Consider the following 27,166-nt stretch of genomic DNA (forward strand, 5'->3'; position numbering starts at 1 on the left):
CCTTGCTTCTCCGCTTCTTTCCAGCAGCTAATACCTTTAATATCAATACAGGCATTATTTGTCGTCTGTGCCCTCTCTCTTGCCCTTGTGGGCAGGACAATGAGTCCAGGACAGCCCGTTCATCTGGGATCAATTAACCCAGGCATTCAGGCTCAGCCAAATGCCCATTTCTGACTATGCTCAGCATAATGATAGGCTTTCAACCAATAATGTCTTTGTTCTGGATGGGTCTGTTTGTTTTCTTTCTTTGGTCAGATCCGAGTTTCAAGGGGTGCATCTGAGAAGGCCTATTTCTGCCCTCTTGTTTTTGGGTCTTTTGAGTTTCCGTCGCGTTTGAAGCTCCTTACTTAATTAAAACTTAGGGTTGGCGATCATGAATGTGGCTGAGAATGCCATGCAGAATGGCATCTTGGGTTAAACAGCGGTTGGCATTTGATGTCAGAAACCCCAAATCGCTCCCCAAATGTTTCCCTTCTTGATTTTTTTTTTTCTTCCTCCGTTTCCCACTGTTTGTGTTCATTCCTGTCCTTTTCCCATATTGGACTTTAACATGGACCCGGCGAGGTATTTCCAGGCTTGTCAGTCTATTAATCCTTTCTACCAAGAAGAGTCTACTATTAAGAAGTGGTTTTCAACTGGAGCCAGATCCACATTTTCGAACCACAAATTCATCAAGAAATGTTTTAAATGCTTTCAAAGCCTTTTGATTCTGTTCATCTGGGCCTCTAAAAGAAAGTTCCGCTGTTCTGTGGTATGCTAGTGTTTCCCAGAGAATTGCATTTTGTTGATGGTGGTTGTCGGTAAGGCTGCTCGATTATGGCAAAAATGATAATCACGATTATTTTCACTGAAATTGAGATCTCAATTATTTGACGATATTTATTTAACCCTTTCGACCTACTATAGAACCAAGTCCGCCAGAGCTTATATTATTTTTTTACATGTTGTAGTGCCATTTGTGGGAGCATTTCAAGTTGCTATACAACTGTTATAGCCCATATTTTAATAATATGTATGCATTAAGTCCATAGTAACTACATTAATTGCAAAAAAGTGCAATAAACTACAAAAAAATTGAAAATTGTTTTTGTTTTGTTTTTTACATATATTTCTACTTGGAGAAATTTAAGAGGTTTATCCCTCAAAACTTTAAATACAAAAAAGGTGCAAAAAATAGTTTACAACAACAGGAAATTTATTTTGAGTGTCTTCATAGTTTTATTTTGGAGATACACTAATTTTTATATACTGCAGGAAAAACGAAAAAACAATCCTATGATGCAAATTTGCAAAGAAAACAGCATGTGCATCAAAATAAACTATTTCCAGCAGTGCAAATCGAGTTCTAAGCATCCCAGCAACTATTCAGAAAAGTCAAACATGACCAGTATAGGCTTTTAAGGCCTACAAGTAAAAAAACTACATTTTCCGCGAAAATGACGTCACTTCCGGTTTCAGGCAGGAAATGGCGGACATGCGATAGTTCGCGCTGACGTCTGTTTCACTGTGGGAAATGTTACGAACAGCTGATCGGATCGGCAAAGCGTGTTTCTGGAATATTATGTTTTTGTTCCTGCAAGCGCTTTTTATGCAATTTTTGCAAAGCTTTATGCGGAAGGAAACCATGACAGAGGACAAGCTGATGGCATAAGATGTAAGTACAACTCCTCCGGTTTCATATGCAAAACAAATTATTGCGCTAGCTTACACGGTTCAGGTTCTACAGGGATTTAAAAATAGTTACACAAAACGGAGCGTGCTGCTCTGACCGGCTTTAAAGGGTTAACAATAACAATGTATTTAAAAAATAATATAAAATAGTGTGCAACACCACTGAAGTTTTTTTTTTTTTTTTTTTTTTTTTTTTTAACCTCTCTTTTCAACCAATGGCAGTCACTCTCCTCTCCAAATAACTTCTGCTTAGCTTTCCAAGCTTCCCTCGGGTCCTCTTAATCAGCGGTCTCCAATGTTTTTTGCACCACGGACAGGTTTATGTCCGACAATATTTTCACGGACCGGCCTTTAAGGTGTCGCAGATAAATTAGGGAGGGGCTAATAATCGGCTCAATCATTTTTAATGATCATGAAAGCCCAGATCGTAATTGTGATTAAAATTCAATTAATTGAGCAGCCCTAGTTGTCGGATACATGCGCATGTGTGTTTTGACAACTGTAGGTACATGCGACCTTCCACAGATGAATTATTAAATTATACCATTATATTTAATATTTCAACTTCCAACTACTATGTGACAAATGCATGATGAGTAATAAGCTCAGCTGTGAAATCTTGACTTAAATCCAATAATGATGCACAGAAAAGCAACTACTTCAAACAGCTACTTGAAAATGAAGTGTTAATACAACAGTGGAAGTCTAATGACTTGATTAGACTTCCACTAACATTGCCTTTGGTTCTTACCTGCCATTTACAGGTTTAGACACCTACTTCAAGTCCAGATGATTTGATAAGACTGAGCCGGGCAGTTTCAGGTGCTCCTCAGTGAAGCAGCACTTTTTATACAGTTATGCTTCAGGAACTAACATGAGGAACACTGGAAGGAAACTGGTTGACAAAAAAAATATTGAAGATTTGCTTATGCTAAGCACCTGTCAGATAAATATGTGGGCTATTTCAGTGACTACACTGGTGGTTTCGAAAGGTGGAAGACTTTAATCTCAGTCGGTTGGAAAATTATATTTTACCACCTAAAAAAAGTCCTTGGCCTTTCGAAATCTTCTGCTGCACACTGTCTTAAAGTCAGGTGTTCACTTAATTGAATTTGGCCTGAACACATACTTCCTTAATTTGTCACTTCATAGATCTGCATATTCAGGGACTTAGACGCACTTAGATTTGCATCTAAGTGCCTAGATTTAATCTTTATCAGTCATTGTTAGCTGATACCTGATCTATTTGATAAAGTCACTACTGGGGCTCCTGGTTACTCCTGGAATTTCATTGACTTTAGTGACATAACTGCTATGGCTTCACAGAACCCGCACGAGCTTGATAAGGACAGAACTTGCACAAGATGTAGTCAACCTTTTCACAGCACGGCTGTAACAAGAGACACAATGTGACCGGAGCCAACAATAAATGTGACTCAAAGGCACCTTTTCTGTGAACTGAAAGACCTGTTTTGACCTCCTGTTTTGACTGAACCATGGCTACAATTTGAAGTCCTGTGCTGCTCCTCACTCACCCTGCGCCAACCTGTCAGCTTATACGGGATTTGCAGTTCAGACAAACTTATGCAAGAATGTACATGGGTGTGTGTGGTTAAAAATAGTCCACAGATTTTTTTTAATTTTTTTTTTTTGTGCGCATGGCAGACGGTGTATACAAGTGCATATTGCCCGTGGGTGTAAGGGTGTGTGTGAGAGTCGATCTGCATGCTTTTCCCCTTTGTATGTTATCAAAACAGTTTCTTTTGTCAGCCAACAGGCGCCACTTTTCAAGAAATTTTATCCTGGTTCCTGTGTCTGTTTTCCGCGCACGGAATCGTTCTATATCGGATCTGGACATTTGATTATTAAGAAAGTGAACACACAACACAGTCATGTGACCCGTAAAAGGAATGTGCCCTGAATGATTTTTCTTTTTCTTTTTTTTCCTTCAAGGCCATGTCAACGAGTATTTCCAATTTAAAACTGATGATAGTTGGTGTCTGTGCTCAGCATGAATTATTCAATATTTGGCTGTTCTATATTTCACACTGTCCACGGGCACGCACGCGCACTAGTGCGCTCGGCACTCATATATATATATATATATATATATATATATATATACCAGCTGTTCTCCACAGAACCAGCAAAGGTGTACTCTCAGTGGCAAGGGAACAATAAGAGAACAGCACCACCAAGGCTGGAGACGGAGCAATACTGGAAGAGCATATGGGAGAAGGATGCAACCCATAACGGCAATGCTCAGTGGCTAGAGGATCTGAGGGCAGACCACAGCGACCTCCCTGAACAGGGTCCAGTAACCATCACAGTGGCAGATATCCAAGAAAGGGTCTCCAGTATGAAGAGTTGGACAGCACCAGGGCCCGACATGGTTCACGCCTACTGGCTGAAGAAGCTGACTGCACTCCACGAGCGTCTGGCAGCACAAATGAACCAGCTGCTAGTTAACGAAAGACACCCGGAATGGCTAACTGAAGGCCGGACGGTCCTGATCCCCAAGGACCCCAAGAAGGGACCGGTCCCCTCCAACTACCGACCAATAACCTGCCTCAGTACTACATGGAAGCTCCTGTCAGGCATCATATCGGCTAAGATGAACAGGCACATGGGTCAATACATGAGCGGGACACAGAAAGGAATTGGCAAGAATACCAGAGGTGCAAAACACCAGCTACTGGTAGACAGAACAATCAGCCGAGACTGCAAGACCAGACTGACCAACCTGTGCACTGCCTGGATTGATTACAAGAAGGCCTATGACTCAATGCCCCACAGCTGGATACTGGAATGCCTAGAATTGTACAAGATCAATGGGACCCTAAGAGCCTTCATCAGGAACTCAATGGGGATGTGGCGTACAACACTAGAGGCCAACTCCAAGCCCATAGCACAAGTTACCATCAAGTGCGGGATCTACCAAGGAGATGCTCTGTCCCCACTGCTGTTCTGCATAGGCCTGAACCCCCTCAGTGAGATCATTAACAAGACTGGCTACGGATACCGACTACGGAACGGAGCAGTTGTCAGCCACCTCCTGTACATGGATGACATCAAGCTGTATGCCAAGAGTGAACGAGACATCGATTCACTGATCCACACTACCAGGCTATACAGCAATGACATTGGAATGTCGTTCGGACTGGAGAAGTGTAGTCGGATGGTAACAAAGAGAGGGAAGGTAGTCAGAACTGAGGGGATTGAACTACCAGAAGGCAACATTGCAGACATAGAGGACAGTTACAAGTACCTGGGGATCCCGCAGGCAAATGGGAACCATGAAGAGGCCGCTAGAAAGGCTGCAACCACCAAGTACCTGCAGAGGGTCAGGCAAGTCCTGAGGAGTCAGCTGAATGGTAAGAACAAGATCCGGGCCATCAACACATACGCCCTGCCCGTGATCAGGTACCCTGCTGGGGTAATAAGCTGGCCAAAGGAGGAGATAGAAGCCACTGACATAAAGACAAGAAAGCTCCTGACCATGCATGGAGGGTTTCACCCCAAGTCCAGCACCCTGAGGCTGTACGCTAAGCGGAAGGAAGGGGGCCGGGGACTGGTGAGTGTCAGCACCACAGTCCAGGATGAGACAAGGAACATCCAAGAATACATTGGGAAGATGGCCCCAACTGACCGAGTGCTCAGTGAATACCTCAGGCAGCAGAAACCCAAGAAAGAGGAGGGAGACGAGGAACCATCATGGAAGGACAGGCCCCTTCACGGTATGTACCACCGGCAGATAGAGGAGGTGGCTGATATCCAGAAATCCTACCAGTGGCTGGACAAAGCTGGACTGAAAGACAGCACAGAGGCACTAATCATGGCAGCACAAGAACAAGCTCTGAGTACAAGATCCATAGAGGCTGGGGTCTATCACACCAGGCAAGACCCCAGGTGCAGGCTGTGTAAAGATGCCCCAGAGACTATCCAGCACATAACAGCAGGGTGCAAGATGCTAGCAGGCAAGGCATACATGGAACGCCATAACCAAGTGGCCGGCATAGTGTACAGGAACATCTGTGCCGAGTATAACCTAGAAGTCCCGAGGTCAAAATGGGAGATGCCCCCAAGGGTGGTGGAGAATGACCGAGCTAAGATCCTGTGGGACTTCCAGATACAGACGGACAAAATGGTGGTGGCTAACCAACCGGACATAGTGGTGGTAGACAAACAGAAGAAGACGGCCGTAGTGATCGATGTAGCGGTTCCCAATGACAGCAATATCAGGAAGAAGGAACACGAGAAGCTGGAGAAATACCAAGGGCTCAGAGAAGAGCTCGAGAGGATGTGGAGGGTGAAGGTAACGGTGGTCCCCGTGGTAATCGGAGCACTAGGTGCGGTGACTCCCAAGCTAGGCGAGTGGCTCCAGCAGATCCCGGGAAAAACATCGGAGATCTCTGTCCAGAAGAGCGCAGTCCTGGGAACAGCTAAGATACTGCGCAGGACCCTCAAGCTCCCAGGCCTCTGGTAGAGGACCCGAGCTTGAAGGATAAACCGCCCGCAGGGGCGTGCTGGGTGTATATATATATATATATATATATATATATATCTATATATATATCTATATATATATATATATATAGATATATATATAGATATATATATATATATATAGATATATATATAGATATATATATATATATATAGATATCTCACACACACACACACTCATAGTGAGTTTTACACGGTTCTTCTTTGCTGCATTTAGTTTTTAACCAAAACGCTTGAGATTTTTTTCCAATAGCAAAAATCTGATCTCTTTTAATGGTGAAAAAAAACCCTGTAATAATATAAATAAATAAATAAAATAAAATCACAGGACATGACATTTTAAACATGCTCAGTCAGACCACAACACATATTTCATCACGTATTTAACGGAGCCCCTTTCAGGCCCTTTAACTGTTTTTATTGCTTGTAAGAGCAGCTGTTAATTTTGCAGCGCTTTCACAGTGGTTTATTTCCATAAATGTTTAACTTCATTAACTTTTATAACACATGCAATTGAACCATTAAGTTAATGTTCACCTCTGAATGTAAAGGCACTCTTGGCCGTGTAGTGCGGTGCCTCCATTGATGTTGCAGGAAAGCTTGAGCAGGAAGAAGAGTGGGAGCGGGATTCATGGAACGATGAGGAGGGAGTAGAGTTGGAGAGCCTGTTACAACTTCACAGAAAAGTCATGTTATGTGATTCCACTTCATTGTGTTTTATTAGACACATCCCCAGTTCAACTTTGGGAGGATACACAAACCTCAGGTCTGTGCCAAATCAAACGGCTGGTGTGGCGACCCATTTGGAAATAAAGGAGCAGCCAAAAAGTACCTAAAGAATTACCAAGTTTGAGTCTGACTGTGAATTTTGTCCAAAATACTTGAGCATTAAGTCTACAGTGGACACCCGATGTCAGTATAAAAAGACATGATGCCAATTGTTGTTTGAGCAGTGTTGATACTCAACTTTGTGGACCCGATAACGCAAAAATGAAGCGATGAGATATTGTCAGTGCGTCTGCTAAAAATCTTGATAAGTTCAAATCTCGGTGACTTTGACCTCAACGAGAAGAAAGTCACCTAGGACTTTCAAATTGATACAATAGGTGCATCTACTAGGAGGCTGAGGGGCAGCACTGGCGGCTGTCAGTATTTTTGCAATTTACTATAGGCAGCAATATTCTCAAACAACTAAACCACCACCAACAATAACCTCCGTTACACTTCTAACACTGTTATTTCCACCACTACGTTGTAGATTTTACCCACCAGTGAAAACAAAGCAGAAGATTTTAATGAGAGTACATTGCTGATCCCCAAAGGGACAGCTTGAACTGTAGAGTATCTAGCACTGTGTTCTTATTCTTGCTTCTATTGAACATGACCAAATATAGTCCGATACACTTTTTGGGACCTTTCACAACCAAGTGAGTGCTGATGAAAGTATATACTGAAACACTTCAGGAATGAGGCTTCATTATACCCCATTTCCTTATTTGTCCTGTTCACTTTGGACTAACACTGTGATGTGTGCAACATTTTGCAAAAGTCTGAATGTGTTTGCATGTAAAGAATTGGGTTTATAAGTATCCAAATTTTGAACATCACACAGCAACTTTGATGCGGCCTTGATGGCCTTGCATGACCTGCTTCAGTAAGTTTTAAAAGCCTTGCTCTGTTGAGAGTGGAGGGGGCGGGGACCAAGAGGAAATCATCAGTGCCCCAGTTCCTGTCCAGTACCCAAGATTACTATGGGAGGGCGAGCTGCCATCTAGGTGGTGCATAAAACTTGACATTTCCTGCCTCTTGTATTGCTGACTTGACTTTTTTGTGTGTGTGTGTGTGTGTGTGTGTGTGTGTGTGTGTGTGTGTGTGTGTGTGTGTGTGTGTGTGTGTGTGTGTGATGCAGCTTTTGGAGGGAGTCAGTTTGAGATGGAAGGTTCCTGTACTGAGGTCACAGATTACAGCCAGTAAGGAGTCACTGAGTCTATTGCTGAGCATAAATTTATTACGTAAACCTGTGAAAAAGCGAGGACGCAAACCAAGCTAATAGACATACAGTAAGATCTCAAACACACAGGAGGAACCCATCGAGTAAACAAACACTGAGTCATAAGGAGTATTATATAATACTACAGTGTAACGTTTCTTGAAAGTCAATCTTTTCTTAATGAAATCAATCTTTTATGCTTAACTGTGGTTAAATTTACCCAGACCTAACCCTAACTTGATCTTACGCATCAACAGCAGTATTTGAATGGCGCCATTTTAAAAGAGTTATCCTTTGGTGGAAGAATGTGGCCTGGGATGCTGAGTGGAGCAGCCGCTATCAAAACTCAAGTTAATGCATCACAAGCATAGGGCAGAATTTCAGCAGAGTGTATCTCATGTTGTATTTACACAGAAAGTGTTGCACTGCAGTTTTCATGCCATGTTTTCACTGCACACATAATAGTAACCAGGAGCTCCAAGTAACCAAAGCATCACATCTGTTTTTCATTTTCTATTTATTTTGCACTTCGAGCTCTGAGCAGTTGTAAGAGGCAGGTGACCTACGCTTAAGACTGCGCCTGAACGCCTCCTGTGTTGATACAGACTTTTGGTGATCCTCATTGAACTGTATTTTTGATTTGTTACTGACGTCTAGGGGCATGTTTAATATGTATGTTCCTTGAAACCTAAAAATATGACTGTGTCCATTTCCAGATGTATGGGCGTTACACCCAGGAGCTCGGGGTGTACGCCAAAGAGGAGGCCGCTCGGCTGAGGGAGAGCGGGCAGAGGCGATCAGTCAGCGATCGAAGCCGGACATTGGACCTGCTGGAGTACGACAAGGGCCGCTGTGCCAAGTGTCGGAGTAAGTTTCAGACCACACAGCCTCATACCGGTTTCTGGAATAAGGGCCACTGATGAGATTATTTCTGACCATTTGCTTAGCGTGATTTAATGACACTCAAATGAACAAAATTGGTGTGAAAAAAGTGCAAAGTTGGAGATTTCCCGTTTGGCTTTAACTAAAATCTTTTTAGTGCCAGCACCAAAAATTTCCTCTTTTGTTTGAACATTTGTGACATATAATCTAAAATCCTGCCACTGCGGTGATCAGTGTACAGTGGGCCATTGCTCATTGCTATACAGTTTACTTTTTGGCCTTTTTCGTTATGTCTTGTCATGTGTGATATAGCTATAGGACTTCTCTGTGACATTTTCTGGTGGTCGATAATGCCTGCCTTGGATGTGAGTGTCCCACAGTACTGACAAGACAAGATCGCTGAACATCGGGTTTTACTGTGGTTTGGCCATGTGCCCACTGACTGACAGCTCCAGTATGGCACAGTTCGATTACTATAAAGTGTGTTTACCCTGGTCATAGGGGCTTTTAGGAGGGAGGTTAGGGACCTTACTAAATTACTGGAATTCTGGACATTTCCGGGGCTTGGACGAAAGTTGATGGTTTTTCTAAATTGTTATTGGGAAGAAAAAAAATTAAGTCAGTCTTTGCAATGATTTAGCTCAGGACAGTCATAGAAAAGAAGTGCTATAGTGTGTGAGCCCCATTAATAGACATATAAACAGTACACACTCATATTTACATAGAGGAGCCTGAGACTTCCCCAGCTTGAGGAAAATTGTTTGGTCACTATTACCTTTGTGTTGAAAATGTAGTGCCAAAGGCACTTTGATAACTCTAAAATGGCTCCTCTGCCTTATGTTTAGCTTGAAGCATTTAGCTTACCAGAGAGTTAAAGGAAGAAAAGAGTCAAAAGTGCAAGAAAATGCTCACAAAGGCAATCCTTGGAGCTTTTTACTGCATGGCTGAATTCATGTGAACATTCCCCAGCCTTTCTCTCCCTGCTGTTGGTGGGGATAAAAAATAATTATGAGTGTGTGTGCATGTTATTCAGGCAGATAAGATTAGATAAGATTGTGTATAGAATGCTTTGCAGGATGAAAGAGGTTGTTAACACAACATTACAAAGGGAAAGTCTTTGACATTTATGTTGGATTTTGAAGGCACATGCACAGACTGTCTGTCTCAGATGGTAACTGAGACTGAGGTACCAGTTTAATTCTTGGTCAAGCTTTATTTGTCAAGAGGTCTAAATCCAGACTGACACTGGTACAGACTGATTCAGACCCAAATCAGGATAAATCTCCATCAGAGGGATTAATTGCCTACAGTTGGAGTTTACATGGAGTGTTACTTTTACAGTATTGGGCTTGAATGTTTTTTTTCAAACGGTTATTTTTTTTCCTGTGGAATAATTATTTATAAAATACACCTTTTTATAAGAGTTCAAAAAGAGTGCAGTTCACAAGTTTTGGTTTTCTGAAATAAAAGAAGTTCAAAAGCCATCAAAAATTTTCTGGCACTGGTCTGATTTAATATGTGAGTTAAATGGTCTATTTGTAACAATGGTCAGAGTTCAGGTTTTCAAATGATATTTGGCCTGTTTTAACCAGATTTCTCCAATGAGCTTTTAATGTACTTTATTATTGCAATCACTCTGTTCACTGTGCCAAAGTCACTGGTAGCAAAATAGCCCCAGGAAATGATGCTAACCCCATCATGCTCTGCAGTACAGTTTTAGGTACTCATTCAAACTCTGATAATTATGGCAAGATACCTTCATTTTTATCTCATGTGAACATAAAAGTCTTTATGATTGTCCATATGATCACCCACAAACTTTAGTCAAGACTGAAGGTGTCGATTTGGGGCCTCTTTCTTCACCCATCTCAGGGGTGGGTGAAAACCTGCCTGACGGTAGAGGGTGCAGGGGAGACATTTCTGTTTTGCTTTTTGTTTTTTTCAGATATGCATTGATCACACTGGTCTATTTCACTATGTTTTTCAGTCCAATGAGTGCGGTAAAAGCCCAGGGGAGAGATCCCAGCTTTAGTCAGTCATGATCACTAAGAGAAAATTAAGAAACTTGACTCTTACAATTGCATGCTGTGCGGTCTCTGAGCCACAGAGAAAGGGGAGTTTGGAGAATTCAATGAAATCCCATTATTGTTAAAACAATGACCATAATGAGTGCACATAAACTCTTGACAGGAACCATACATAAAAAGATCCTAATGACTGGCTGAGCTGTTGGAGCTTGCCTGGTTGTTAGTGCAGTAATATTAATTTATAAATAGCTCATTCCTTTCTACTACTGCAGAAATGCTGAATGAAGACGTTTCTCTTTTTTAGCGTTATTTTAAGGACACACACTGTTCTGACTTAAATCAGCAGACAAAGGCACCTGTGGGTTGTGTGCTTATTGTCAGTGCGAGCAACGACATCATGTCCTGTATGGTGTGGGCGTAACGTTGCAGTAAAGCTGATTTAAAAAGTTGCGAGTTAACAATCCAAACTGATAAAACAAGCAAAAAAAAAAAAAACAACAACCCAAAAACCAAAACTTCTCTTCCAAACCTTAGGGACATGTTGAGACTTTCTACTTCTCGACCTACACTAGCTTTATATTTTCCAGGTTTTTTAGCTTCCCCAAAAATTAATATCTTGCAAGCTCCCCTCAGCACATTGTTTGTTTTTCACAGTAGTGCCAAAGTTTTAGGAAAATTTGTGTCAGCAAATTAGTGTGCTGACATCACCATCTGAGGTCTAAGTCATCAAAGGTGAAAACCTTGATTCTAACTCTAGGCTATCACAGAATGTAATTTTTGCTCTTACTGTTATCCTAAGTCTTGGCAATCAGGGAACAAATAAACTCATTGTTTAAAATGACACATCCGAAAAAGAAAAATCAGTTTTGCCTTTCTCCAGCAGATAGGGTTAAGTTAGGGTTATCTCCTATAATGATGTCTGCTTCAGAGGTCTGAAAGCAGAAACAGTAAATGTTGTACGCGTTTCTGAAAATGCATGCATTTCTGTTCCTGGTCAGCATTGGCCACACAATACAAGCAGCATGTTTGCTATTCCAGGTTTTTGTTGCAGGTGCTGCAAAAATGAATGTATTTGACTAACTTGCACTGTGCTCACATGCAAGCCTCCCTCTTAAAAATCCTGTAACCTTCAGAAGGGTTGGGGTTAGGCCAGCCACCAATCGTGGTGTGCAAATGTAAATGTTTTGCAGCGGCTTGGATCAGTGGACAGTAACTTAGGCTTCATCAGACTGCTCAAGGGTTGTTGACCATGCTGCTGCCTATTCAGTGTTAATGGACTGCCCTCTGCTGTTCATAAGTGATCGGTGCAATCATATAGACATGTTTGTCCTAAAATCAGCAGATTTTTTTTCTGTGTGTGTGTGTGTCCTCTGCTCTCATCTGAGTGATGAGTTTTGCCGTTGTTTTGCTGACAGCTGATGACTCAGCTACCAGTCCATCTCTTTTGCCTCCTCTCATCATCTCTACACTGATCAGGACACCAAAATGCCAGCGATTCAATGGATTAGTCCCTCAGCAGGTAGCTTCAAGCATGAGAGAGGGGATGTGGATAGCCCTGCGGCCACACACACTTTTCTCTCTGCAGGAGGGAAAAGGCAAATATAAACACACACAGAGTGAGGCAAAGGCATAAGCCACAAATCGACCGGCTTAGAACATGTTAATATAAACCTGAAACACACACACTTTTTTATTTATTCATTGCTGTGGGTTATGACTTGTGCATGGATATGGACACACAGATATACACAATCCTGTTGCGGAGTTCTGCACAATCTCTTTATTATTACTCACACTGTTTTCTAATTCACACTTTTCTCTCTCTCTCACTCACACACACACACACACACACACACACACACACACACACACACACACACACACACACACACACACACACACACACACAGAGAGAGCAGAGAAACAAACTCACATCTCCCTTTTCATTTACGGCTGTTTAACGATGCTGAATGGCACAGCCAGGAGCAGTCTGTAGCCTGTCCTCTGCATTCTGCGGCCCCACAGGTGCTGTCATCGTTTCAGCTCCGTGTCGACACTGTGGTTTTTTTTGTTTTTTTTTCTTTAATGATGTATAGAAGTCCCAGCAACTCGGTGCAGCCTGAACAACAAGTAGAGTGGGTTTCAATATGGTCAGCATTAGAGTACAAGTGAGCTGTAAGATGCTGATGGTCTGTTAATGTGTGTTTAATGTCAGCTTTATTGCTGGTCAATTTTTAGGGAATGGTATAAAAAGGATGGGCTCATTAGATGAGAGTAAAATCCTAATAAGAATGTAGTGATGCATACATGGCCTTATATTTAAATTTAAACTCAGAACCCAAGAATGTGCTCTTGAAATTAGCATAAATCATGGGAGATACTTAACCTGGTGTTTATTTTTAGGCTTTTGTTGTGTGGCTTTTGTTTCTCAGCCGGGCGGGATTTTTTTTTTCTTTTTCGTTTTGAACAATTGTGGGTGGGTGTGTGCGTGGGTGTGTTTTTTTTTTTTTTTTTTTTTTTTTTTTTTTGGGGGGGGGGGGTCTGACACAATAAACTAACACATAGGGACAGACATAGCTGGACTGGCCAGCGAGCCGCTGGCGATTTTTTGTTTTTATGGGCCGATCGATTTTGGGTATAAATAATGAAAGGTGTTGGATTGGCCAATTGGTCATGATCGACTCTGGGCTGGACCAATTACAGCCGAGGAGGTCGGATGCACCCTCCCCCTTGTTTAGCAATCTTATAGACGAACTGAAGAAAATGGAGAACAAAAAAGGGAAGGAGGTGCAGAAAAAATTATGGCCAAAAAGAAACAAGCCCTTCAGGCAGACGCTGCCAAATGTGTAAAAATAACTGAATTGTTTGGCGGTAGCTATGGCATAGCTTCCACAGATTTAGCAACATCAGCAAGTGGTGGAGGCCAGCAGGTGGATAAGGGAAAGGGGAGGCAAGAGGAGGAGAGACCCGAGGCGGCCGCCGGTCATAGTGGCAGAGGAACTGAACTTCAGGTAAGAAGTTATGACCTGCTGTCTCTCTGTGTCAGATATAAACCAAGTTTAGTTGTAGTTTGTTTTCGTTGTGCTGACTTTTTACAGTCGCTTAGAATAACTGGTACTGCTACTAGCTAGCATGACGGAGTTTATATACTGCTGGGCGGGTGCTATGAAGTTACTGATAGTAAATTTTATTTTATGCTTAAGGTTAGTTTCTCAAACTCCTCAAAATCTTAACAAATTGTGCCAATCCTTACATGTTGCACCAGGCTGATTTATCATCAAAAGTGGAGAAGTCTGTGACAGAGGAGACAGAAGAGCAGCAGAGAGAGATGGAGCAAGAGAGAGAAATAAAAGAGCAGGAGAGAGAGATGGAGATGGAGAGATGACTTTATGTCATCCATGAGGGATGCATTTGACATATGTTTCACATATTATAGCCCAACAAGTTACTTATAGCAATTTAAATACGAGCAATCAGTTTTTGGCAAATACCGGAAATCAGTTTTTGGCAGACAATCGCTTTTTGGCACAACACCGGCTATTGCCATTTTTTGTGTTTCTTTTTATCGCTGTGTAACTGAGTTCAATTGAAAGCCTGCATGCGCTAGTACCTCTTGCCACAAGTTCCCAGAATCCTTTGCGGTTTTACCCCTGAATGACGTCACATTTTTGGTTGCCGGTCTCTAGTCAAAATGCCCGGGCCGATTTTTTTGTCCCAGTCCAGCCCTGGGGACAGGTGTTGTCTTTGTAAAGGACATTTCCCAGACACAACGGTTATACTTGTGTTGCAGCAGTGCTCAGAAGCTGATCCTGGAGGAGGGTCAGAAACTCACAACGGCACCTGTGAACTGAACAATATATTCATTTAATTTTTAGCTTGTAACTGGTGACTTTTAAACCGTTATTGCATTTGCCCTACCAGCTGTGCTCATCTATCATTCCCTTAAGAGACAGAGTCCAGTCCTGCACCATCAGCAGTGGCATTGCTGCCCTTTCCATGCACGACCCCCTCTGAGCAAGTGACGAAAAAGTCCCTTTAAACTTTGAGACATCAGCAATTTAAAGAGCTCTGAATTTTAAATGCCTATAAGTTACAAATTTAAGGGCTAATGACTTGTGATATGATTCTCCATGGAGAATCATATCACAAGTCACAAGAGGGGAGAACACAAAAAAAACAGTATATTCATATTTAGGACATTTTTTTTTTCCATCTTTAGTAATTTACATATGATTAAAATTAAACAAACTATAAAATGATGGAAGACTCTCAACAGACCACAGGTTTTATCTGTAACATAGGTCTTAAAGGATTGACAGTGATTTTATATACTCAAATTACCTCAATTTAAGGACCATAAAGTGGAAAACGGTTACCACAAGAGTGAGCATACGGTCTTTTCACCGACTGTTAGCTGTTCAACCACCCAGTGGAGTCCTTGGGGAAGGTCTTATTCTTGTGCCACATAACCAGCAGGGTGCAGCATTGAGCTTCAGAGCGCTACACTGGTGCTAAAGGTGGGAATGTGTTTGCCGGAGAAAACAGGGACTCCGGAGAGGAAGAGTAATCTCGGCGGTCCCTCTTGTCCTCTACAGTAGTGTTTTGTGTGTGTGTGTGTGTGTGTGTGTAATCTGTGGATGTCAGGGATAATCTTCTTATCCTCAGCCTGCCTGTTCACACTGCATTGATTGGTCACACACGTCTGTGCTGTATTCTGTTTTTTCATTTCATCCAATTATTATTACTATTATTTCTCTCTATAAAAAGAGGAAAAATCAGTTTTAAAGTTTGGCTGAAGTTCCTGTATGTAGCCCCCAGAATAATTTAATTCTGTATGATAATCACAGGTGAGATAATCGAATTTCTCCCTGCGTGTTATTTTGCTCTAAAGGTTGATGGCATAAAGATACTGCTTCTGATGTGAAATTGACCGTTTTAAATCGAATCCCCCACACCAGACAGGGTTGAAGGGTAAGGATTACACAAGCTGTGTGTGTGTGTGTGTGTGTGTGTGTGTGTGTGTGTGTGTGTGTGTGTGTGTGTGTGTGTGTGTGTGTGTGTGTGTGTGTGTGTGTGTGTGTGTGTGTGTGTGTGTGTGTGTGAATTCTGTTAAAAGAGCTCAGCCATGAGAACGGACATAAAATATTCAGCTGACAAGAGAAAGTTGCCCTGCCGAGCACAGACACACAGAGTGGAGCGGTAGACAGTAACTCACAGCGATGCACCAATTCAAATCCCAGTCAAGCTTTATTCATCCACAGATGTGGCTCAGAGAACTGATGGGACTTGCCAAAGCAAATCAGCATCAGCACCATTAGCTCCCCCCACCCCCCCACCCCTTGTTCTCTGTTTTTGTTGCTCTCGTCTCAGTTAATTGATTTTTTTTTTCTTGCTTTAATTCTCAGGGAAAAAAGATATAAAGCTGTTTTCTTGTGGTAATACAGGGGCTGAGACAAACAGGCTGGTAATAAAAGTGTCTATTTTTGTTCCCTCCATTGCATTGTCTCCATCTTTTTGTTTCTGTTGCTGTGGTGAGAGGGAGGGTGGTCACCTGAAGCTTTTGGAAGCATGTGCTGGTCTTGCTGCTGATGTCACAGACTCTCTCATCTCAGAAGAGAAAGGGACACACACACACACACACACACACACACACACACACACACACACACACACACACACACACACACACACACACACACACACACACGTGTGCCACATGTAAGCAGCTGTGCCCAGGAGGTGATCAAATCTACACAGCTGTCCTTTTTCTTCTTCTGTCTGTTTCTGTCCCTGAGTCCTCCTCAGTCTAATTGGCTCCAAGAGAGAGAGAGACACACGCACACACACACACACACACACACACACACACACACACACACACACACACACACACACACACACACATGCGCGCGCTTTGCTTCAACAGGTGTGATGTCAGCAGGAGCTCAGCGTGGCGCCGCATGTTGCCATGGTGACCGTCAGGCGCCTAGCGACCAACAGTTGCTCGCGTGCTCATGTCTTCTTCCCTTTCATCTTCCCTGCTCTTCAGCTCCTTCCTCGCAGCCCTCCTCTCTTGCTCCTGTGCTGTTTTCATTCATCTTCCTTCTTTTTCTTCTCTTCCTCTGTCTGTGTTCCTCCACTTGATGGTGGTGTAAAAAGATGGATTTGAACAGCAGAGCAGAAAAGCGTCTGATATCCTGATGGCCTGTCCAAATGGTGGAATGGACACATTTGTCATGGGACACACATACCCAGACTCGCACAGACAGACAATGGTACGCGCACTGATTAACCAGTGATACTTCCCATGTCGGCATTCAGGGACCCGTGTGAGGTGCAGGGTCTGTTGGTCTTACTAGCAGCTATGTGTCCTGTGTATAACCTGTGTTTAAATGCACCTGCATGTAAAAACTGTGTCTGCACAGAATTACAAGAAGAAGCTGTGAGGAAGCTTAAACATAGTAACCACATGCATAAAATATGATTAGGCAGAAAGGCAATGGTCATGTCAGCTAGTGTATGTAAGATGGCAGGATGTATTTTTAATGGATCAATTCTATGTTTATGAGACTGTATGAATCTTTTGGAACATGTAATTGCACAGTGATCAACATGTATTCATGAGTAAAATATTCTTTCTTTTCTATGAAATAAACTCTATGGACTAAATGACGTGACAGAGCTTTGGTCCATGTGGCTCACAATGACTTGTAACCCTGAGCTACAGCTATCCCACTACAGTCTCCAGCATCTTTCATATTATCATTGTGCACCCATTTCCCTCACTTCAGAGTCTCCATCATCGAGGCAACGTAGCAGAGACTCTGTGATTGTGGTGTAAGACACCCTTCATGGACCACATTTAACGAACCAGCAGCTTGTGCAGTGAATGGGCTCTGTTCCTCCATTCAAATCTACTCCGTACACACGCACGCACACACGCTTCTTAAACGTACGTTGTACATGAGCCACATGTGTGTACTGCTCATGCGGCCATGTGTTGGGTATCACACTCTGACGCACTGTGGGGGTGCTCAGATGTCATCACTTTTCAGCTACCTGCCAGATCCAGGAAGCAACACAACTGACACTCACACAGAGATCGTGTGTGTGTGTGTGTGTGTGTGTGTGTGTGTGTGTGTGTGAGAGAGAGTGAGTGAGAACTTTCACTTTAATATATCAAGTAACCAAGGAGACTTGGACCACTAATCAATATTTGATACAGTGCCACTTGAGGTGTGTGTGTGTGTGTGTGTGTGTGTGTGTGTACTTGGGCCACTCTTATCCATTGCTTTTACTATAGAGGTTGTGGCCCGGGTCCAATGTGAGTGTCAGCACAGAGAATCGTCTCCAGCCAGCTGTTGGCTTACATTTATTTTGTCATCTCAGGGAGAGGAGGCTGGTGGTAGTCATAACACTGCTCGTTGGAGCAATAAGATGGTGATGTTCATACACCTGCCCAAAAGTCAACCGGGGATAAATACAAAAGCTACCAGAGGATGCTCAATACCTTGAGGGAGGGTATGAGTTGTGTCCCGTGTGGGGTGTATTTATATTGAGTGATTACCTGTTTATTAAGATAATTCATGTGTACAGTATTCATTTAGTTCTTAAAGTCTCAAACCTTGGCTAAAAGGTTTGAGACTTTTTCTTCTCCTTATTATAGCCACTATGAAACTGTTACAGGAACCAACTCATCTTTACAGAACAATAAATATACTTATAAAAGTTGATGTACATTCTAGCATCATTATTCACCTGACAAATCGGCAAAAGTCATAGTATGGCATCATGTCAGGCTGAACAACTCTAACTTTTAGAGTTCAAATGCCGGTTTCAGAAACCAGTGGGTAACATCAGTGTTGCTACATACGTTACTTAGATTCTGTTTCTGAGGAGGTTCGATCCAGACTAGGTGTTACATTCCAAATAAAGTGGTTTTTGAGTGAAACACAATAAGAAGAGTGCAGCTATGGGACTGTCCCTTACCTCAGGGGTATGTCGTGAATTTGGCAGTTGGTACCAGTATGGTAAAATAGAAATGGTAAATGAACTTGCTCTTATACAGCGCTTTTCTACTCTTCCTGAGAGTTCAGAGTGCTTTATACAGCATACCTCATTCACCAGCTCTTCTTTGCTTTCGCAACTTGGGGTTGAGTATCTTGCACAAGGATACTGAACCCCAAGGAAGCTGTACGGCCTGAGCTAGAGCCGCTCATTAACACTGGATTCAATCAATCAAAAGTGTGTGAAAGTATATCAAGATGAATTCTTTTATCAGAAAATAACTTCAAAGCATGTGATAATGAACAGATGGATATACTTAGGTTAGCCTAAGTAGAATGATGGCAGATTCAATACAGAAATTTTAGGACTTCTTTGCACAGCTAAAACTTTTGTTTCCTTTGCACTTGTTGCTGCTGTTGTCTCTCTGCTCCTACGACGTCTGTGAACCCTTGGGGACCTTTTGACCCAGGGAAATGCACATACCAGCGAAAGTATGGGATCAAGCATGGCTTGACAGTTGACAGCAACACTGATGGGTCACGTATCGCTCTATGCTGTAAGAGGCCTGGTCTGTGGGTACATTATTCATTATCCTTGTGGCCAGTGTTGTCAGTGACTGCTCCCCTGCACATCTATCTCCTGTTGACAATTGGCTAAGGAGAAACAGTGAAACTACCACTGAGGGACTCATTGGGTTGCCAGAGTCATCAAGTTTCCACATCTGCCAGGAGCTGTTTTAAAGAATAATGTAGTTCCCCAGTTCAGGTTCCTCTCTGCCCACTTGAAATATTTTGAAAAATGCAACACATTGAGGGTGAAGGATGGGTTGACAGATACTAGGGGAGGGGGAGTTGAGAGTTGGGCCAGGAGAAAGCAAGTGTAGTGTGAATCATTCACCAATATAATAAACTGGTAACAGCGCTGATTAATACCTCAGAAATTGGTTCTCACTGACAAAGGTTGATTTTTCAACATTACAGTCTAAACTGCAGTCCTCCCACTTTTAAAAGCAGCCATTCGGTAGATGCAATAAAATACCAGATTTATTTCTTAATTAAGTGCAGTAGGATGGGAATTTGTCTGCAGAGATACAGTTTGTGAGTACAGAAGTATAAATCAATAAGCCCTGTGCGTGTTGCAGACAGCTTTTACTGCAGCTGTAACCAAGCAGGCCAAAGTTTTATTAATGCCATCATTAATCTTATGAGTTTGAATTGTGATATCAACATGTGGTTTTAAGAGTCGGCCCCTCTCACAGTAAAATCAATGCTTATTAAACTCCAAATGCCACAGAGAAGTCGGCGTCCTACTTTCTCTGTTACTTTGCAGGGTTTTTTTTTTTAATTTAATTTTTGTTTTCATGTTGCTTGATCTTTTCTCTTGTTTCATTTCTCCCCCCTCTTCCTTTATCTGTCCTTCTTTACCTCTTAGTTATATCTAATCCACTCCCCCTTCATTTCTCTCCTTTCATCTAATTATCTTGTGGACCCACAGTCTCTCTCTCTTTTTCTTTCCATCTCTTCTTTCCACTCACCCTTCCATTTATTTGACCTCTTCTCAATCTTGTCTCTCCACTCAGCTTTCTTCACTACCGTCTCGGTAGGCAATCCATCACCTCCCCCTCTCCTCTGCTGGGTATAATCTGAGGTATGAGTGTGTGTTTGTGCGGGTGTCTCCCTCCTTCCCCATCCATCTGAGCCTCCATGTTCTGAGTTATTACTATCTAATCATCAGTGAGCCCAGAGCTAATCCACCATCCACACACATCCATGTTTTTTCCCATACTTTGCAGGTTTGTATCAAGACTCGGAGGAGAGCAGTGAACTTTTCCTCTTCTAGTGTAATTGTCCTTTTTGTAGGACAGGCTACCTGCAGGAGATGCACACGGCTTTTCATGCTGCAGCACCAATGGATTTTTGCTGTTGCTGGTTGTTCCTCTGCAGATCTATCATCAGTGTCTTTGTCTGCCCTTTGCTTTAAAAGCAGAGAGTCATATGTTTATGATGCTCTCCTGACGTCATAGACGGGATGCTGTCTGCTGACATTTAACGTACAGATCAGCACAGGCTCATGGAAGGCCTCAACATGACGTTTCAGTTTTGATTAGATTTCATCCTGGCCATACTATTTGATTATGATCATATAAAAAATTGTTTCAGTAGACATAATGACATAAGAATGGATAATTAACCAAAACTTTGCTCAGTCCCTTGCCCTTTTTTTTTTTTTTTTAACTGTTACTTCAGCTGTTGTCATGCTCGTTTAGCCTATAGTTTCTCTCTTCTGCTGTCGCTGTGTGTGTGAGGGGAAGTGAGGAGGAGCTGAACGTGGACTGAAGTGGTAGAATAGAGAAGATGGTGTTATCTTGAGCTGATTGCAAGTTGCTAGCCTACTGTAAGGGCAACACAAACTTTCCAAGTAGTGTTGATTGGTCCAGAACCAGAAACGGGCAAATGCCGACTGAACCCAAGCGTCTGTACGTCTGACAACAGTGAAATAACTGTGGGAACATGTTTCACATAGGGAACGCTTGGAGGATGGGTGCTGTATGTGTCAGCTTGAGGCAGTGCAAACTCACACATATGTATCCATATGAAAAAGATCCACATAATTTAAGTCAAGTCATCTTTATTTATATAGCACATTTAAAAGACATCAAGTGTCAGCCAAAGTGCTGAACAGAGGGATAATATAATAAAAAGAATTAAAATAGATAAGATGAAAACATTACAGAAACATTGTAAGACATCCATATGTTTGTAAAAAATATCTGTACATGCAAATATGCACATACATATACAAAAATGTACACATTCACACACAAGCACACATATGTGAATATAAAATACATATATACGTGTATACCCATGCAAACATCAGTCAATGAGATAAAAGACCAGAATAGCTAAAACAGAATAAAAGAGGTGTCAGGGAGATCCGAAAGCGTTAGAAAATAGGTTGGTCTTCAGATTCGATTTGAAGACTTCCAAGGATGAAGAGGATTTTATGAAAGGGGGAAGACTGCACAACTCTGTTGCACAACTCTGTTGCTTGTGTTGCTTGTGAAGCTCGCACACAAGAATTTCACTCACATGTGCTGTACCAATGTACCTGCACATGTGATGTGACAATAAAAGTGATTTGATTTGATTTGACTGTTCCAGAGTCTCGGGGCAGCAATGGAGAAAGCCCTGTAACCTCTAGATTTGAACTGGAAGCGTGAAACTAATAACAGCATCTGACTGGAGGAGCGCATAGTTCGAGTGGGTAGGTGGAGGCTAAGAAGATCTGAAATGTAACCTGGAGCCAAACTATGGAGAGCTTTAAAAACAAATAATGAAACCTTAAAATCAGTTCTATATTTAACTGGCAGCCAATGCGAGTATCTGAGTAATAAACTCTCTCTTTCTGGTACCCGTCAGGAGCCTTGCGGCTGCATTTTGATCAAGTTGTAGGTGGGACAGGCTTGAGTGACAGATGCCTAAGTAGAGAGAGTTACAGTAGTCAAGATGTGATGATATGGAAGCATGAGTAACACTTTCCAGGTCTTTAGATGACAGGATATTTTTGAGTTTAGAAATGCTCCCGAGTTGGAAACTCATGAACAACTGAATTAATTTGCTTGTCCAGCTTGAGGGTAGAATCAAAGATGAAACCAAGATTTTTTTTTACCTGGGGATGTACATTAGCTGATAATGGGCCCAAGTTGTTTCTTATAAGACTAATTTAAGCTCAAGTATTTCCAATGTAGAACTGACCTTAAATAAAAAGTTACTCTGATTAAAAGTATAATAACTCAAAAGTAAAAACAGGCAGGCTCTGAAAAGTATAAGAGAAAACAAAAACAATTTCTATGAGCTCTTTTTCTTTTTTCTTTCTTTTTTTTTTGTCAAGCTAACTTATGTCACTGATATTGTAATAAACCGATATTAATACAATCAAGCTTTATTTCAACTTATGTTCTAATTCTTATAACTCTATCCAGATTTTAACATTTATTTTTGTGAAGCACCAGCCGAGAAAAATGAAAAGAATTTAAAAAAAAAAAAGAGAGAGAGAAGGAAAGACATCTAACTCAGATTACCGGAAAATAATATTTAGTAAGTCTTCTTAAATGTCTTAAATCTAAAGTAATGAGCCTGTTAAAGTGTAAGGAATAGAAAATAGAGATCTTGTGCTAAAAGTATAACAGGCAAAAAAAATTCTGGCAAACAAAAGATAAACAGATTTTCCCAAACAGTTATGTGTAGTTATTTACTTACTCATTCACGCTCTGCCCGCCTCTGCTCAGATCATCTGGGTGGTTGCTAGCTGAGAAGTTGCAGAGCCCCCTCTGGTGGACAGACAATGCACTCATGACATGGTTGAATGGTGTTTCTCCTGTCTCTCCTTTACTTTTTTAAAACTTGTGTTCATGGCCATCAGCCATAAATCAGCCAACTACCTGGGCTTGAGTCCCATTTACTGTGAGACAACTTACTTGTGGTGTTGTTGTATACGTTTCCTTCAAAGACATGTCTGGAGTTACTTCTGTGACCACATTATTCAAATTCAGCTGTCACTCTGTTTTTATCCTATCAGTTGGTTCAAGATCAATTCTAATATGACAGAAACTTTGTGGGTTTTTGTGTTTGTTTCCTCCCCACCAGGTTTACTGATCATTTGGGGTCATGTGCAAAGTGTTAATAACACCCTTTAACCTGTTCATAAGTCCATCTCCTTTACACTGCGCTGGCAAGAAGAGATCTAAAGCTTGATGGGTCAGCCCTGCCCGTGGTTTGTTAGCTTGGACCACGGTTCTTGAACGTCGATTAACAAACAGTTAATTTATGAAGTAAACATGACCAAGTGGCCTTTTATCCTTCACTATTATAATATTTGTATACAGTGGGGCAAAAAAGTATTTAGTCAGCCACCGATTGTGCAAGTTCCCCCACTTAAAATGATGACAGAGGTCAGTAATTTGCACCAGAGGTACACTTCAACTGTGAGAGACAGAATGTGAAAAAAAAATCCATGAATTCACATGGTAGGATTTGTAAAGAATTTATTCGTAAATTAGGGTGGAAAATAAGTATTTGGTCACCTCAAACAAGGAAAATCTCTGGCTCTCACAGACCTGTAACGTCTTCTGTAAGAAGCTTTTCTGTCCCCCACTCGTTACCTGTATGAATGGCACCTGTTTGAACTCATCATCTGTATAAAAGACACCTGTCCACAGCCTCAAACAGTCAGACCCCAAACGCCGCCATGGCCGAGACCAAAGAGCTTTCGAAGGACACCAGGAAAAGTATTGTAGACCTGCACCAGACTGGGAAGAGTGAATCTACAATAGGCAAGCAGCTTGGTGTGAAAAAATCAACTGTGGGAGCAATCATCAGAAAATGGAAGACATACAAGACCACTGATAATCTCCCTCGATCTGGGGCTCCACGCAAGATCTCATCCCGTGGGGTCAGAATGATCATGAGAACAGTGAGCAAAGATCCCAGAACCACACGGGGGGACCTGGTGAATGACCTGCAGAGAGCTGGGACCAAAGTAACAAAGGTCACCATCAGTAACACACTACAACGGCAGGGAATCAAATCCCGCAGTGCCAGACGTGTTCCGCTGCTGAAGCCAGTGCATGTCCAGGCCTGTCTGAAGTTTGCCAGAGAGCACATGGATGATACAGCAGAGGATTGGGAGAATGTCATGTGGTCAGATGAAACCAAAGTAGGACTTTTTGGTGTAAACTCAACTCGTCGTGTTTGGAGGAAGAAGAATACTGAGTTGCATCCCAAGAATACCATACCTACTGTGAAGCATGGGGGTGGAAACATCATGCTATGGGGCTGTTTTTCTGCCAAGGGGACAGGACGACTGATCCGTGTTGAGGACAGAATGAATGGGGCCATGTATCGTGAGATTTTGAGCCAAAACCTCCTTCCATCAGTGAGAACTTTGAAGATGAAACGAGGCTGGGTCTTCCAACATGACAATGATCCAAAACACACCGCCCGGGCAACAAAGGAGTGGCTCCGTAAGAAGCATTTGAAAGTCCTGGAGTGGCCTAGCCAGTCTCCAGACCTCAACCCCATAGAAAATCTGTGGCGGGAGTTGAAAGTCCGTGTTGCTCGGCGACAGCCCCAAAACATCACTGCTCTCGAGAAGATCTGCATGGAGGAATGGGCCAAAATACCAGCTACTGTCTGTGCAAACCTGGTAAAGCCCTATAGTAAACGTTTGACCTCTGTCATTGCCAACAAAGGTTATGTTACAAAGTATTGAGTTGTATTTTTGTTATTGACCAAATACTTATTTTCCACCCTGATTTACGAATAAATTCTTTACAAATCCTACCATGTGGATTCATGGATTTTTTTTTTTCACATTCTGTCTCTCACAGTTGAAGTGTACCTCTGGTGCAAATTACTGACCTCTGTCATCATTTTAGGTGGGGGAACTTGCACAATCGGTGGCTGACTAAATACTTTTTTGCCCCACTGTATGTTCTCTCACACCGGATCATTCATTATCAACTCTTCTTATTAAACTGCCGTCCTTTTCTTTCTCCCTCTCCTCCTCATCCTCCTGCTCCTCCCCTTCATCTCATCGCCACTCTTCCAACACGTATCCGTCTGTCTCTGGGTTTGCGTTCTTCCATCACTCCTACGTCCTCCGCTGCTTGTTCATTTGTCGTGCTGCTGAGTTTGCACAGGGCCCACATCAATCACAAACTAATAATGTTATGTAGAAAAATGGATAAAAGAGAGATGGCTTTCTTTCTTTTACACTGAGGGAATAAAAGCTTGCGGGGGAAGAGAGTGTATACACACAAACACACACACAGTGACACACTGCTTGTATTTAACTATGCTATGTGGTCTGTTTGTCCTCTAGGGTCTGGGTACCCGTATGTTCTGGAGGCCCCAGCTCAGGACTTTATATCTGGTAAACAAGCGAACAAAAGAATATATATCATCCCGCAATCGCCCCTTGAACTACCAACTAGCCCACAGTCCTCACACTCTGCTACAGCAAATAAAGCTGCATTAGCGCTCAGACATTAATCTTTGATAAGTGCTCATTAAGTGTACCGAATGCTTGAACATTCTCCCTCGCTTTGCTGTGTATTAATATGTCCATCATTCTAATAAATATCACACGTAGGTATCTGCAGATTCCAGGTGTGTGTGTGTGTGTGTGTGTGTGTGTGTGTGTGTGTGTGTGTGTGTGTGTGTGTGTGTGTGTGTGTGTGTGTGTGTGTGTGTGTGTGTGTGTGTGTGTGTGTGTGTGTGTGTCTCTCTCTCTCTCTTAGGGCAACAAAACAAAAGGAAAAATGGTAACCGGATTCATATATGCACATTCACCTTGTGGCTTTGTATTAATCAACAGCCAACATGAAAAATATCTATGTGTGTATATTATTCCCATTCCACTGTGTGCTCCTCTGCTAAAAAAGACTAACTCCCTCAGCCTGGCCTTATTACAGCTAGCCCCAAGCCCTAATGGAAAGTAATAACGAGCTCCAAACATCTGTGTGTGTCTCCGTGTGTGTGATACAGGGGATAAATGGTTCTGATTAAGGCCTGCTGCAGATGGGCATGATGATCAATGTCTCCCTTCTTTCTGTTGCTTAAGAACACAAAAATGTACCATGGACGGACACACACACACACACACACACACACACACACACACACACACACACACACACACACACAGTTTTATTTTTATAAGCTGTGTCTGCCTTTTTGCATTGTGTTGCCAGCAACTGTTAATACTTCAAACTTTTTCCATAAGATTGATGGTGTGTTTGCTTTTTCTCTGCTCCCATATGTATGCCTTGCATACATGTAGAGTACACACGTGTGTCTGCTATGTGGATGTTGTTGCTATAAGCTTAAACGACAGCAAAGGTACTGCATGCACAATACAAGTGCTCTAAAATTGTCGAGGGCAGGCTGTGAAAGTGTAAATCAGCACACTCGTTTGTCTGCAGAGGACTGCGGAACGGAAGTGCTGACTCTGCAGCGGCAGAGCACGGGTGGTGTGTGTGTGTGTGTGTGTGTGTGTGTGTGGGTGGAGGGGTTTGGGG

General features: G+C 42.3%; 1 protein-coding gene across 3 annotated transcripts in view; it reads left to right on the forward strand.

The window, feature by feature from the left end:
- The window catches only part of LOC101483601 (chloride channel protein 2), a 179,825-nt gene that overhangs the window by 46,539 nt on the left and 106,120 nt on the right, over nt 1-27,166 (forward strand). For all 3 annotated transcript variants that reach the window (XM_024804945.2, XM_024804946.2, XM_076892159.1), the window contains exon 2: nt 8,884-9,034. In XM_024804945.2, coding sequence (XP_024660713.1) covers nt 8,884-9,034 — 151 coding nt within the window. The remainder of the gene's footprint in view (nt 1-8,883; nt 9,035-27,166) is intronic.

The sequence above is a fragment of the Maylandia zebra genome, linkage group LG14 (genome assembly GCF_041146795.1).
Source record: "Maylandia zebra isolate NMK-2024a linkage group LG14, Mzebra_GT3a, whole genome shotgun sequence".
Classification (NCBI taxonomy): Eukaryota; Metazoa; Chordata; class Actinopteri; order Cichliformes; family Cichlidae; genus Maylandia; species Maylandia zebra.